The following is a 13,614-nucleotide window of genomic DNA, read 5'->3' on the forward strand; positions in this document are numbered from 1 at the left end:
GAAATAGTAAAATTTAGCGAAAAACGCCAAATCAAAAAGCCTTACACAAGGATTGTTAAAATGAATGTTGGAAATATTCTCGCCACTAGTAATAGTTACCAGCACTAGTAACTATGAAAAATTTACCATGAAATAGTAAAATTTCGCGAAAAACGCCAATTAAAAGAGCTTTACACAAGGATTGTTAAAATGAATGTTAAAAATATTCTCGCCACTAGTAATAGTTACCAGCACTAATAACTATGAAAAATTTACCATGCAATAGTAAAATTTCGCGAAAAACGCCAAATCAAAGAGCTTGACACGAGGATTGTTAAAATGAATGTTAAAAATATTCTAGCCGCAAAAAATAGTTACCAGCACTAGTAACTATGAAAAATTTACCATGCAATAGTAAAATTTCGCGAAAAACGCCAAATCAAAGAGCTTTACACAAGGATTGTTAAAATGAATGTTAAAATATTCTCGCCACTTGTAATAGTTACCAGCACTAGTAACTATGAAAAATTTACCATGAAATAGTAAAATTTCGCGAAAAACGCCAAATCAAAGAGCTTTACACGAGGATTGTTAAAATGAATGTTAAAAATATTCTCGCCACTAGTAATAGTTACCAGCACTAGTAACTATGAATAATTCACCATGCAATATTAAAATTTCGCGTTTTTTGCGAAATTTTAATTAGCAATTTTTCATAGTTACTAGTGTGATAACTATAACTAGTTGCTAGGATATTCAAACATTCATTTCGACATTCTACGCGTAAGGCTCTTTGATTTGGCGTTTTTCGCGAAATTTTACTATTTCATGGTAAATTTTTCATAGTTACTAGTGCTGGTAACTATTTTTTGCGGCTAGAATATTTTGAACATTCATTTTAACAATCCTTGTGTAAAGCTCTTTTAATTGGCGTTTTTCGCGAAATTTTACTATTTCATGGTAAATTTTTCATAGTTACTAGTGCTGGTAACTATTTTTTGCGGCTAGAATCTTTTTAACATTCATTTTAACAATCCTTGTGTGAAGCTCTTTGATTTGGCGTTTTTCGCGAAATTTTACTATTGCATGGTAAATTTTTCATAGTTATTAGTGCTGGTAACTATTACTAGTGGCGAGAATATTTTTAACATTCATTTTAACAATCCTTGTGTAAAGCTCTTTGATTTGGCGTTTTTCGCGAAATTTTACTATTACATGGTAATTTTTTCATAGTTACTAGTGCTGGTAACTATTACTAGTGGCGAGAATATTTCCAACATTCATTTTAACAATCCTTGTGTAAGGCTTTTTGATTTGGCGTTTTTCGCTAAATTTTACTATTGCATGGTAAATTTTTCATAGTTACTAGTGCTGGTAACTATTTTTTGCGGCTAGAATATTTTTAACATTTATTTTAACAATCCTTGTGTGAAGCTCTTTGATTTGGCGTTTTTCGCGAAATTTTACTATTGCATGGTAAATTTTTCATAGTTACTAGTGCTGGTAACTATTACTAGTGGCTAGAATATTTCTAACATGCATTTTAACAATCCTTATGTTATGCTGTTTGATTTGGCGAATTTTGCGAAATTTTACTATTGCATGGTAAATTTTTCATAGTTACTAGTGCTGGTTACTATTACTAGTATGTATTTTTAAACTTCTAACATGGATTCTTATAACCCTCCATCCAAGGCTATTGTTTGCTTCTATCTGTTTTACCATATCCATTGATTTAATTATTCGCACAGATTATTCCGTCGGCCCTTTATAACGAAAACACGGCGAACACACACACGGTGTAAAGAGAGCCGCGCGCGCCGTCCGGTGAGCCGCCGTGTCCTCTCGGTAGATGCTCGGTGTTCCTACACGCACGCGGCAGAAAAACGCAAACGCAGTTTCCGAACCGCTCGCGCTCTCGAATAGGCGCGCGCGAATTCGCTCTGCTCAAAAATTTTCAATCTGCGTTTTGGTCGCAAATTTCTCGAGAGAATTTCGAGCAATCAAATGTGCCCGTGAACCGAGAACGAAAGAGCTGCGTTTTATTTGCTCTTTCTCATTGGACGCACTCCTGCGTGTTGAACCCTGATTACAGGTAACTTCGCATGGTTGTGATTTTCCAACAATTCATCGAGCCTCGAATTCGTTTTTGGTTTGGGTCTTGAAAATTTTTGTTTATTCAAATATTTCTGAGGATAAGGAATATAACACTGACATTCAGTTACAGAGTTGTTTTTTCTTCTTCTTTTTCTTGCATGAGTAGTTTAAAATTTTTGGCTGGTGCGAATGATAAAAAATGATCCTAAGAAATAAGGGGTACCTCGAGCTTTCATTTAAAAAAAAATAATGCAACAAAAATTATGACTGAGTATTAGAAATCAAACCATCCTCGAGAGAAAAATCACAAATTGGAGCAACGAATACGAATTGGAACAAAAAAAATTTATAAAATAAACTTTTGTGAGAAACTTTTGAATTTTTACAGTAACGAAACAAAAGGCTCAACTTAAAAGCTAGGCGCAAAAGGTAAGGATACGGAAACACGAGAGACGTGCGCGCTGTCCTGATTGATTGTAACGATCTTTTACACACCGTATATGTACTATATCATGTAATACGAGAATAGACTTTTGTTGTTTCACGTTTTTGTTTTTGATAGCTGGTTCGGGAAGTTGCTTCCACACAATTACGACCAACAGCGATCCGGCGAATACACACATATACAAATTGGATTCAAGAGATTAAGGAAATGCGCTCTGAACGGCCTCACGGTCGATCTAGTTGGGTGATGCATTCCGCTTCGGCGTGGACGGAAGCAGATCCATCGTTTTACAAACCCACCCGGCAATGTCGACGTGCTCCTGTTCAATGTTTTTGATCCAGTCGTGGTTCTGTAAGTGAATTGAAAAAAAAAAAACATTTTAAGAATATTGGGTTTAAAGTTCATTCGAAGGAAATATTTACCATTAACGTCTTTAGATCGGCCCGCTCCTCGGGGTTCTTTTTCAAACATTTATCGATGAAATCTTTGAACCGATCGGTGAAGGAACTGTGCTCCAGTTTCGGCGGAGGTTCGTTGACGATGTAATCGAGTAGCTCGAAGATGGCCATCGGTTTCGGTTCGATTATGTTTTGTCCCGGTGAACTATCGTCGCCACCACGATCCTGGAAGATCTGGTCCAACATGCGAGCATCCGGCGGGGGAATCGGGTACATACCGATGGCCATCTCAACTAGAGACAGTCCCAGGGACCAGATGTCTGACTGGACCGAGTAGTGAGTGCCCTGAAGGCGTTCCGGCTGGAAGAATGGAGGTTCTGGAAATGCAAGTTCTCAGTTCAAAATTAACAGGATACTTACCGACATGTAGCTCCGAGTTCCAACAAACGAGTTGGCCATCGAATCGATCAACTGTCCGGACACTCCAAAATCACAAATCTTAATCTCTCCGCTGCTGTTCACCAAAATATTGCTTGGTTTCACGTCCCGATGCATGATTGCATGCTTATCGCGCAAATAACTCAACCCTTTCAGGACAGCGCTCGTAATCTTGGCTAAAATCGGTTCCGGGATTCGACCCGCCCGTTTCAGGATTAAATCCAACGAACCCCCATCCATGTACTCCATGCAAATACTGATTTCTCCATCACTGTAGAATGCCCCATAGAAGCCTACTATGTGCGGGAAGTTACAGTCGTGCAGCACCTTTAGCTCCCGAATGATCTGCTTCTTGATGGCCGGTTTGACCTCCAGATGGATCAACTTCCGGGCCATGATCAATTGGGTGGGAATGTGTCGAACCTTCATCACAACGCCTCCATTGCCGGAACCAAGCTCTCCCAGCTTCTCCAGATCCTCGTCGCTCAGTTCTCCGATTTTCTCTTTCTGACTCAGGAACACCTTGATCCGTTTACGGGCATTCTCGTCTATCTCGAGCTCCTCCAACGTTTCAGTCAGTGCATCGATACTGTTCTTGGCCTTGCCCAGCAAGTTATGCTTCCCGATTACGTACTCGGTCCCGGAGGGCGTCCTAAACGACGGAGTCGGTGTGGTTTGCTGCCCTGCCGGAACATCCACCGAACCCGGCGGCAGGGTTAGATTTAATTTATTTTTGGTCATCTTAGACATTGGAAAGCTGCCGCCCCACCCGGGGATTAACCTGAAACACCAAGAAACTTTAATTTTCAACTCGATTGTCAAAGGCAATCGCGAAAATGGAAAAACATTTTCGCTAGCAGACTGACCTACAGCGAAAAAAATGAGATCAATAATCGATGAAAACAAACAAAACGCAGAACCCTTTTTCCGCTTTGGTTCCGCGTCGTACAACAAAATCTAGCACTTTCTCGACACGGATTTCTTACAACAGCACTTTAAACTTATTGCACATACAAATATGAGGAAGTTATAGGGCGCTAATTGCAGTTAATTAATTATTTTACAAACGTTTTTCGCAAATTCGAACAGCTCGCGCGGATGCTGGCTGATGGGTTTTGCTGGATGCTGTCTCTCGCCTCTCGCTGAACTTTTGCGTGTTGTGACGTTCGGAAAACGAGTAGGGGTGTCAAGGTGTTATTTTCTTCCAAAATGTAACGCTTGTAACGACAGCAATAATCACTGAAAAAATTTAACATTTGAAAACAACGTGAAATGGTCAAAATAATTAAAGATATTTATCGATATGCTTCATAATTTAATATTACACAGAATATAATATAAATTATGATTATCACAAATGTAAAAAAAAAGTTTAAATCCTAGGAATAAAATGCCACTAAATTTACAAATATCACAAACATGACGGAAAACACTGAAACAAAAACAATGAAAAAGTTCATAAAAACGACATTAACAAAAAAAAAGTAAAAATCAAAGAAAAAACAACAAAAATCACAGAAAAAAATATAAAAGAACAAAAAACATTACAAAAATGACAAATAAAAACCAAAATAAAAATTGACAGGAATGATAAATATAAATATATGTAAACTACATGACCGAAATGACAAAAATGAAGAAAATGACAAACAGTATAAAAATAACAAAAACTACTAAAAATACGAAAACAAACATTGGACCGAATGTTAAAAAGGTCCTTAATAAAAAAAAACTAACAAAAAATACTCAAATAAAAAAAATAAAAAATTTAAAAATTGAAAAAACAACAGAAATTTATAAAAATGACAATAATAACACAAAAGAAAAAAAAATTCCAAAATAACGAAAGTTACAAAAAGAAATAAAATTGATTAAAGTTGACAAGAATTAATAAAAGGACAAAAATGACAAAAATAACAAAAATGACAAAAAAGACAAAAATGACAACAATGACAAAAATAACAAAAAGACAAAAATGACAAAAATCACAGAAATCAAAAAAATAACAAAAATTGCAAAAATGACAAAAATTACAAAAATGACAAAAATTACAAAAATTACAAAAATTACAAAAATTACAAAAATTACAAAAATCACAAAAATTACAAAAATTACAAATATTACAAAAATAACAAAAATTGCAAAAAAGACAAAAATGACAAAAATTACAAAAATTTCAAAAATTACAAAATCAACAAAAATTACAAAAAATACAAAAATTACGAAAATGACAAAAATGACAAAAATAAACAAAAATGACAAAAAAGACAAAAATAACAAATATAAAAGAACAAAAAACATTACAAAAATGACAAATAAAAACCAAAATAAAAATTGACAGGAATGATAAACATAAATATATGTAAACAATGACAAAAATGAAGAAAATGACAAACAGTATAAAAATAACAAAAACTACTAAAAATACGAAAACAAACATTGGACCGAATGTTAAAAAGGTCCTTAATAAAAAAAAACTAACAAAAAATACTCAAATAAAAAAAATAAAAAATTTAAAAATTGAAAAAACAACAGAAATTTATAAAAATGACAATAATAACACAAAAGAAAAAAAATTTCCAAAATAACGAAAGTTACAAAAAGAAATAAAATTGATTAAAGTTGACAAGAATTAATAAAAGGACAAAAATGACAAAAATGACAAAAATGACAAAAAAGACAAAAATGACAACAATGACAAAAATAACAAAAAGACAAAAATGACAAAAATCACAGAAATCAAAAAAATAACAAAAATTGCAAAAATGACAAAAATTACTAAAATGACAAAAATTACAAAAATTACAAAAATTACAAAAATTACAAAAATTACAAAAATCACAAAAATTATAAAAATTACAAAAATTACAAAAATTACAAAAATTACAAAAATTACAAAAATTACAAATATTACAAAAATAACAAAAATTGCAAAAAAGACAAAAATGACAAAAATTACAAAAATTTCAAAAATTACAAAAATTACAAAAAATACAAAAATTACGAAAATGACAAAAATGACAAAAATAAACAAAAATGACAAAAAAGACAAAAATAACAAAAATGACAAAAATGACAAAAATTACAAAAATTACATAAATTACAAAAATGACAAAAATGACAAAAATGACAAAAATGACAAAAATGACAAAAATGACAAAAATGACAAAAATGACAAAAATGACAAAAATGACAAAAATAACAAAAATGACAAAAATTACAAAAATTACAAAAATGACAAAAATTAAAAAAATTACAAAAATGACAAAAATGACTGAAACCACAAAATGAACAAAAACGACAAAAAAGACAAAAATAACAAAAATGACAAAAATGACGAAAATTACAAAAATTACAAAATTACAAAAATTACAAAAATTACAAAAATTGCAAAAATTACAAAAATTACAAAAATTACAAAAATTACAAAAATTACAAAAATTACAAAAATTACAAAAATTACAAAAATTCCAAAAATAACAAAAATGACAAAAATGACAAAAATGACAAAAATGACAAAAATGACAAAAATGACAAAAATGACAAAAATGACAAAAATGACAAAAATGACAAAAATGACAAAATGACAAAAATGACAAAAATGACAAAAGTGACAAAAATGACAGAATTGCAAAAATGACAAAAATGGAAAAAATGACAAAAAAGACATTAAGTGACAAAAATGACATAAGTGCCAAAATGACAAAAATAAAAAAAAACAAAAAAGAAAAAAACTTCAAAAATTGACAAAAATTATGAAAATGACAAAATTGACAAAAATGACAAAATGATAAAAGTGATATAAGTGACAAGAATTACAAAAATGACAATAATAAGAATGACGAAAATAACAAAACGTACTATAAACAATCAATTATTGAATACCTAAACGATAAAATTAACAAAATTGGCAAGAAAATCGAAGATGACAGAATTGACTATAATAAAGAAAATGAAAATATGAAAAATTCTTTGCATATCCCGAATAGAACAGAACCATGGTATCACATTCATTAGCCAATGAATTCAAATGTGACCATGTACTTCATGGTTAAAAGTACATCCGAGCGTGAAAAATATAAGAATTTTAAACATTCCAAGTTTTTCGTGTACGGAAGATTTGATGGCTGCGGCACTTTGTTTTTCTTTCCTCTACACAATCAGCAGCTTTCTAGTATTTTTAAAATTAAAGAATTCAATCGAAGTTTTCGGAGATGGACGCAATGGAGAGTTGAAACTGAAGTTTACAAGAGACAATCAAGTTTAACCTATATTTTTTTTATAAATTCCAGCAAAAAAAAACCATCACATTGCGAGTGAATGGATGCCGGAAGCGGCTACGGAATCCCAAATAGTGAGCCTCAGACCGGTCCAGCGAACAGTAAATAAATGTATGTAGCGTTATTTTTTTTTAAATAAATCAAAAGTTTTGAAAAATCCGTCCGTTTCAATAATACTTAACTATGAAAATGATGACAAAACCAAAAATAAAAACAAAAACCCCACCATGAGCAAAAATTTTAATTACAGCGCCTTAACAATGAAAATCATTGGGTTTTCATGGTTTTACTATGAAAAAGTGGAAGCTGTTATCACCATGAACTTCATATTTTTTAGCTTCCGGATGTATGGGAAATCGCCATTTTTTTCATGGTCACGCTGCATAACAATACCCCTTTTTCATGGTTATTGTCGGATTCTTTGATCCGCTTTCGGACAGTAATTTTAAAAGCTTCACTTAAATGCAACCGTTACCGCCAAAATGCGTTAATCGACTCACTCTCTCACGAACATTCGTTTTTCATCTTTCTTTTTTTTTGTAAGTTCAAATTCCATTTATTTTTAAATCTAAAAAAAAATTGTATTCTTGATAACCTTTCCATTTCTCTTTTAACATTGCCTTCAGCGTCCTCAAATCACTCGTTTAGCTTTTTTATAATTTGTTCCTCGTTATATATTTCTCATATTATTTTCATTTGCTTTCATAATTCAAAACCTTCATGAAACGTTTTTGTAATTTTTGCAATATCATGCCATATGAATTTTACGACATCGTATCTATTTCTTTTTCCAATCTTCTTCTTGAAGCCTAAATTTTAGAATTTCATCTCAATTAAGTTTCTATTATTTTGCCACTTGATATTTTTCAACCTTTTTTTCATAGAACTTATCCCAAGCAACATTTTAAACACTTGATGGTTTTATAAGAAAATATCAAAGTTTTATAACGTAATTGCGAAAGTCTTTATAGCCGTGAAGCGTCTTTCGACAAGACACTTACAAAAACCATTTTCAGGATATCTACAGGACGATTATAAAACCTGTTTAGAAAACCTAAATCAAATTTAAGAATATTTTATCCTCCGTGTATATAGCGGTTTTTAAACACGCTATAAAGCAATTTCAAAACCCGATAGGAAATTTGACAGATGAAAAATTTCGCCGTTCACATATTTAGTTGGGTGCCGATTTAGTCTGGCTACGAATCACCCTACTAAATCAATGACCCTATTTAGTATGCCGATTAATCGGGCTACGCTTGAATATGAAATAGGTGCCATACTAAATCGGCTGATAAGTAGGCTCACACAATTACGTATGATTAAGTAGCACAATAAGTTGATCTACGTTATCGGGCAGGATCGGTCAATTTAGTAGGTTTTCGTATGACTCTATTTAGTTGGCATACTTTAAGCCTATTTAGTATGGAACAGTCATAACTGAATTAGTTTTTGACATCTGTTGTGTGATGGAGTTCATCGATGGGAAAGTTTGGCCCACGACAGCACGGAAGGCCTCGTCGGTGCTCACCAGCGGTTCGTTGGAGTGGCGAGCGCATTTCTATCGGTTCCATCATGACGACGTTCAACCTGACCAAGTTCCCGGACGTTTGCCGGATATGCCTGAAGCCGTAATAGATGGTGTTCCTGACTCCGATGGAGGCATCGTTTATGAATTCCACCGCCCTCACCGTGAGCCAGTTTCTAGATGCAAAGCTTGGATGGCAAGCTTCTTCGCAGGACATGTCGTTCCAGATCGGCTAAGTTGAAAGATTTCGGCATTCTCATACTGAACTTGCTCCAATCAAGTCCATACTGCTATTAAATATGGCTTCGCAAGTTTATTTTACTAAATCATGTAATAAATAATCCTTTTTGGTCGGGTGGTTCTATTTTGCGGTCAATCAATCCGACTATTTATAGTACGATTGGGTAGGGTGGTAGGAAAAAGAATCAATTTTTGAGACCAATCAATTCTACTATTTAGTCGGATTGAGTTGGGTGGTACGAAGAAAAATCCATTTTTGCAATCAATTAATCCGGTTATTCAGTACGATTGGGTACGGTGGTAGAAAAAACAATCGATTTTTGAGGCCAATCAATTCTGCTATTTAGTCGGATTGAGTTGGGTGGTACGAAGGAAAATCCATTTTTGCAATCAATTAATCTGGCTATTTAGTACGATTGGGTAGGGTGGTAGTAAAAACAATCGATGTTTAAGGCCAATCAATTCTGCTATTTAGTCGGATTTAGTTGGGTGGTACGAAGAAAAATCAATTTTTGCTGTCAATCAATCCGGCTATTTAGTACGATTGGGTAGGAATATCTCATCAACTTTATCGCCCTACTAATCAGGCGATTTAGTCGGTTCCTACACAATCATGCTACTCATCACCCTATTTGATAGGCCTACGAAATCGGCTTATTAATCGGCTGATGCCCAGCAAAAACTCCCATAAGCGACGTTGCAACAATAGGCCGATTAGTATGATCGAAAATCGGCCGACGCACCCTTCGCGAGCCGACTAAGTATGGTGAATAGTAGGGTGTATTTCCTATGGGGAACCTTGCTATAAAACCCTGTCAAAAAGTCATAAAACGTCAAGTGTCATTGATCGGAAAACAAAATAAAAACAACGAAAAGAAGAAGATGAACAAGAAAACAAAAAAGAGGATTTTGCAATCGATTCCTTAAAATCAAAAGGTAAGTTTTTCATTATTGGATAATCCTTATCGTTGAGCTAATTTATTTTCTCAACTGTTTTAGGTGATATCTGGAAATATGCAGACAGTGCATCCCCTGCCTGATCTGTCCGTCCGCAATCCGGTACAATTGTCTCGGCCATCAGAAGTCACAAAGTGTCTGGATGGTTTATTTTTCTGCAGCAACACACCCGGAATAAGCGATTTTCTGTCGTATTGGCTGCCGGGACTATTATGCAGCTGTGGCGAAATGTGTCCTGCAGGAGATGGCTTAAGAAAAGCCCTCGGAAAACTTCCTGATCCGTTGTTTCGTCTTTCGGAGCTGCTGCATAGCTGTGGCAACGGAAACCAGAAAGATGATACCCATTTAAAATCAAAACCCCCTAGAATCAACTATACAGAATTCCAAGAACCATTGTCCGAAGTCCGAACTATAAGGTAACATAAATAAAAATTGAATAAAAAGTGAATTCTGATGTTTTATTATTGTTTCTTGGAATCACAAATTCTTTTTTTATCTCATCTGAAACGCCATTTTCTGATGGTATATTGAAAATTTTGAGAAAATAATTCTCATGAGTTTTAATATTATAAGGCATTATGGGAAAAAACAGCAACTACACCTTATCCTCACAAACATTTTATAAAATACTCATAAATACACAAAATGAGCATCTTGACAGAAATCCAGATGTAATTATTATGTTGAAACATAAATATTTATGTATTTTATTTTCTTAATTTGCAAAACTATTGTGGAGCGCGTTTTTTTCACGTCTATTTCGAAAAATCCATCGATAAAATTTTAAGCGCAGAAGATTTGTGCCTGTGTTGATCGGAAAACATCATAAATTATAATTGGGTTAATCGATTATTTATTATGCTGTTGATTCCTGACAAAATGGAACCATCTTATTTTGTGTGTCTCAGTCAGAATATTTTCCCCGTTTTTTTTTCAATCAATTCTAAACCGCTGTCAAGAAATTAAAAATTCACCCTAACTGGAATTTGACAGCTACCAGAAATCCATGATGGTTGTATAAGGTACTTGTAATGTGTTCTCCAGAACCTCCTGTAGGTGGGCCTTTTTACACTTGTAAGTGTTTTAAAGATGTTTTAATGGGGTTTATAAAACTAAACGTTGTTTTATAACAAAGTATTGAAGTACCCTTCCAGTTTCTTATAAAACTTAAATTGTTACTTGGGTATCCTTACCGGGATTTGAAATTTATAAAAAAAAATTTAACGTTAAGAAAAAAATCAATTTTTTCAAAGTTTTGTTTTTATTAAGTTATCAATTTAATTTTTTTTAATTCACTTTTTTCAGATCGAAATTTCTTTCAATTTTCTAAAACCTTCGCAATTTTTGTTACTTTTTGCCATATCATCTCCATCATTCATTCATTCCTAATTATTTCTGTTTACACTCTCCATCTTGTTGCCAGAATTTAACAAACTTAACTCAATCAATAATCATTATGAAATCTTCGTTATAATCTTCGTTTTTTAATGTAACTATGTTACTAAATTGTTTTTTTTTATAACAACTGTTTTCGTAGCAACTTTTCTTTTTAAGATTTGAAATCAATAAAATTTCTCTTTGAAGCACACATAAATTTCAAATCCCGGTAAGGATAAGTTCTATGAAAAAAAGGTTGAAAAATATCAAGTGGCAAAATAATAGAAACTTAATTGAGATGAAATTCTAAAATTTAGGCTTCAAGAAGAAGATTGGAAAAAGAAATAGATACGATGTCGTAAAATTCATATGGCATGATATTGCAAAAATTACAAAAACGTTTCATGAAGGTTTTGAATTATGAAAGCAAATGAAAATAATATGAGAAATATATAACGAGGAACAAATTATAAAAAAGCTAAACGAGTGATTTGAGGACGCTGAAGGCAATGTTAAAAGAGAAATGGAAAGGTTATCAAGAATACAATTTTTTTTTAGATTTAAAAATAAATGGAATTTGAACTTACAAAAAAAAAAAAATTGTTTAGGAGTCACTTCCTCAAAACAAAAATTGGGTAAAAATAATAATTTATTACTTGTATAATTTCGATGGGTAGACGAAGCTCCAAAAAAAAAAAATTTAACTTTATGATTAGGAATCAGAAACGAACAATAGATAAAGGCGAGAAGTAAACACAGAATGTATATTTGCCTAGTATATAGAAGTTTATTATTAGAATTTAAAAAAAAGTGGAAACAAAATATAAGAGATTCATCACATTTACAATATGATATAAAGATATTTATGGTGTATGTACGGCAATGTTAAATTCATATAGTGAAGATTCAATATTTCTGATATCGTTCTAGAAAATTCTTAAAAACAATTTTTATACTTAACACCATGTTTAATTTTTTAAGCATAAACTCATACAAAAAAAAATTTCAAAATTCTTACAAGCAGTCTTAATATCATCAAAGTCGAAGAGTAGGGGCGAAGGAGATTGTAGGATACAGATGAACTATATCGGAACTGAATAAAAAAAATAATGGTTAAACATTTTGATGAATAATGTCATCAAATTGATTATTATTTGTTGAGTGTGTAAAAGGCCTTTTGAGAAAGAGTAAAAAAGATAAAAAAAAGAAAGATGAAAAACGAATGTTAGTGAGAGAGTGAGTCGATTAACGCATTTTGGCGGTAACGGTTGCATTTAAGTGAAGCTTTTAAAATTACTGTCCGAAAGCGGATCAAAGAATCCGACAGTTATTTTCGTCAAAACGATGAAATGTATGGTCGAAAACTATGAATGCTTATGTGCATTCACGGTATCGTGGACGATAATAAGCATTGTGTAAACCATAAAATTTATGGTATGTGAATATGGAATTCGTGGTTTTTTCATTGTACAATTCTATTCGGGATAATAGTTTAAGTTTCTAAAAGCGTCGACTTTTTTTCAAATACTGGAAATATTAGAAGAATGAAATTATCTTTTAAATTATCTCAGTTTTTGTAGGAAAAATTGAGAAATGCATTTCGAAGTTGTCAGCATAAGAATTATGAAGTTCCTCACACGGAGTTGTTTGCAGTTTTTTGGTCAATTAACATTTTTTTCAGATTTTAGAATTCCCATTTCGGTTCAAACAGCTACAAGGTTTTAGTTTTAGAACATTACGCTCGAAAAGCACACAGCAATTTGCACCGGTGTTCCGCCGTTACGCCGCGTTACTAGTAACGCGTTCATCCGCCGTCCGCGCGCGAGGAAATTCGGATGAACACCCATCGTTGATCGGAAAACCGCGCGCGCTCTT

General features: G+C 32.8%; 1 protein-coding gene and 1 long non-coding RNA gene across 2 annotated transcripts; one reads left to right on the forward strand and one right to left on the reverse strand.

Moving 5' to 3' along the window:
• Positions 1-2,125: 2,125 nt before the first annotated feature.
• LOC129754344 (dual specificity mitogen-activated protein kinase kinase dSOR1-like) lies at positions 2,126-4,503 on the reverse strand. Its single transcript, XM_055750349.1, has 4 exons — positions 4,224-4,503; positions 3,340-4,138; positions 2,944-3,279; positions 2,126-2,870 (listed from the first exon to the last, which is right to left on the reverse strand). The coding sequence occupies exons 2-4, from the start codon at positions 4,105-4,107 to the stop codon at positions 2,757-2,759; spliced, it is 1,218 nt and encodes a 405-aa protein (XP_055606324.1). The 5' UTR covers positions 4,108-4,138; positions 4,224-4,503; the 3' UTR covers positions 2,126-2,756.
• Positions 4,504-10,232: 5,729 nt separating this feature from the next.
• LOC129758449 (uncharacterized) lies at positions 10,233-10,810 on the forward strand. Its single transcript, XR_008739990.1, has 2 exons — positions 10,233-10,341; positions 10,405-10,810. It is a non-coding gene; the product is annotated as an uncharacterized LOC129758449 (long non-coding RNA).
• The last annotated feature ends 2,804 nt before the right edge of the window (positions 10,811-13,614 follow it).

This window comes from Uranotaenia lowii, chromosome 3 (assembly GCF_029784155.1).
Source record: "Uranotaenia lowii strain MFRU-FL chromosome 3, ASM2978415v1, whole genome shotgun sequence".
NCBI lineage: Eukaryota > Metazoa > Arthropoda > Insecta > Diptera > Culicidae > Uranotaenia > Uranotaenia lowii.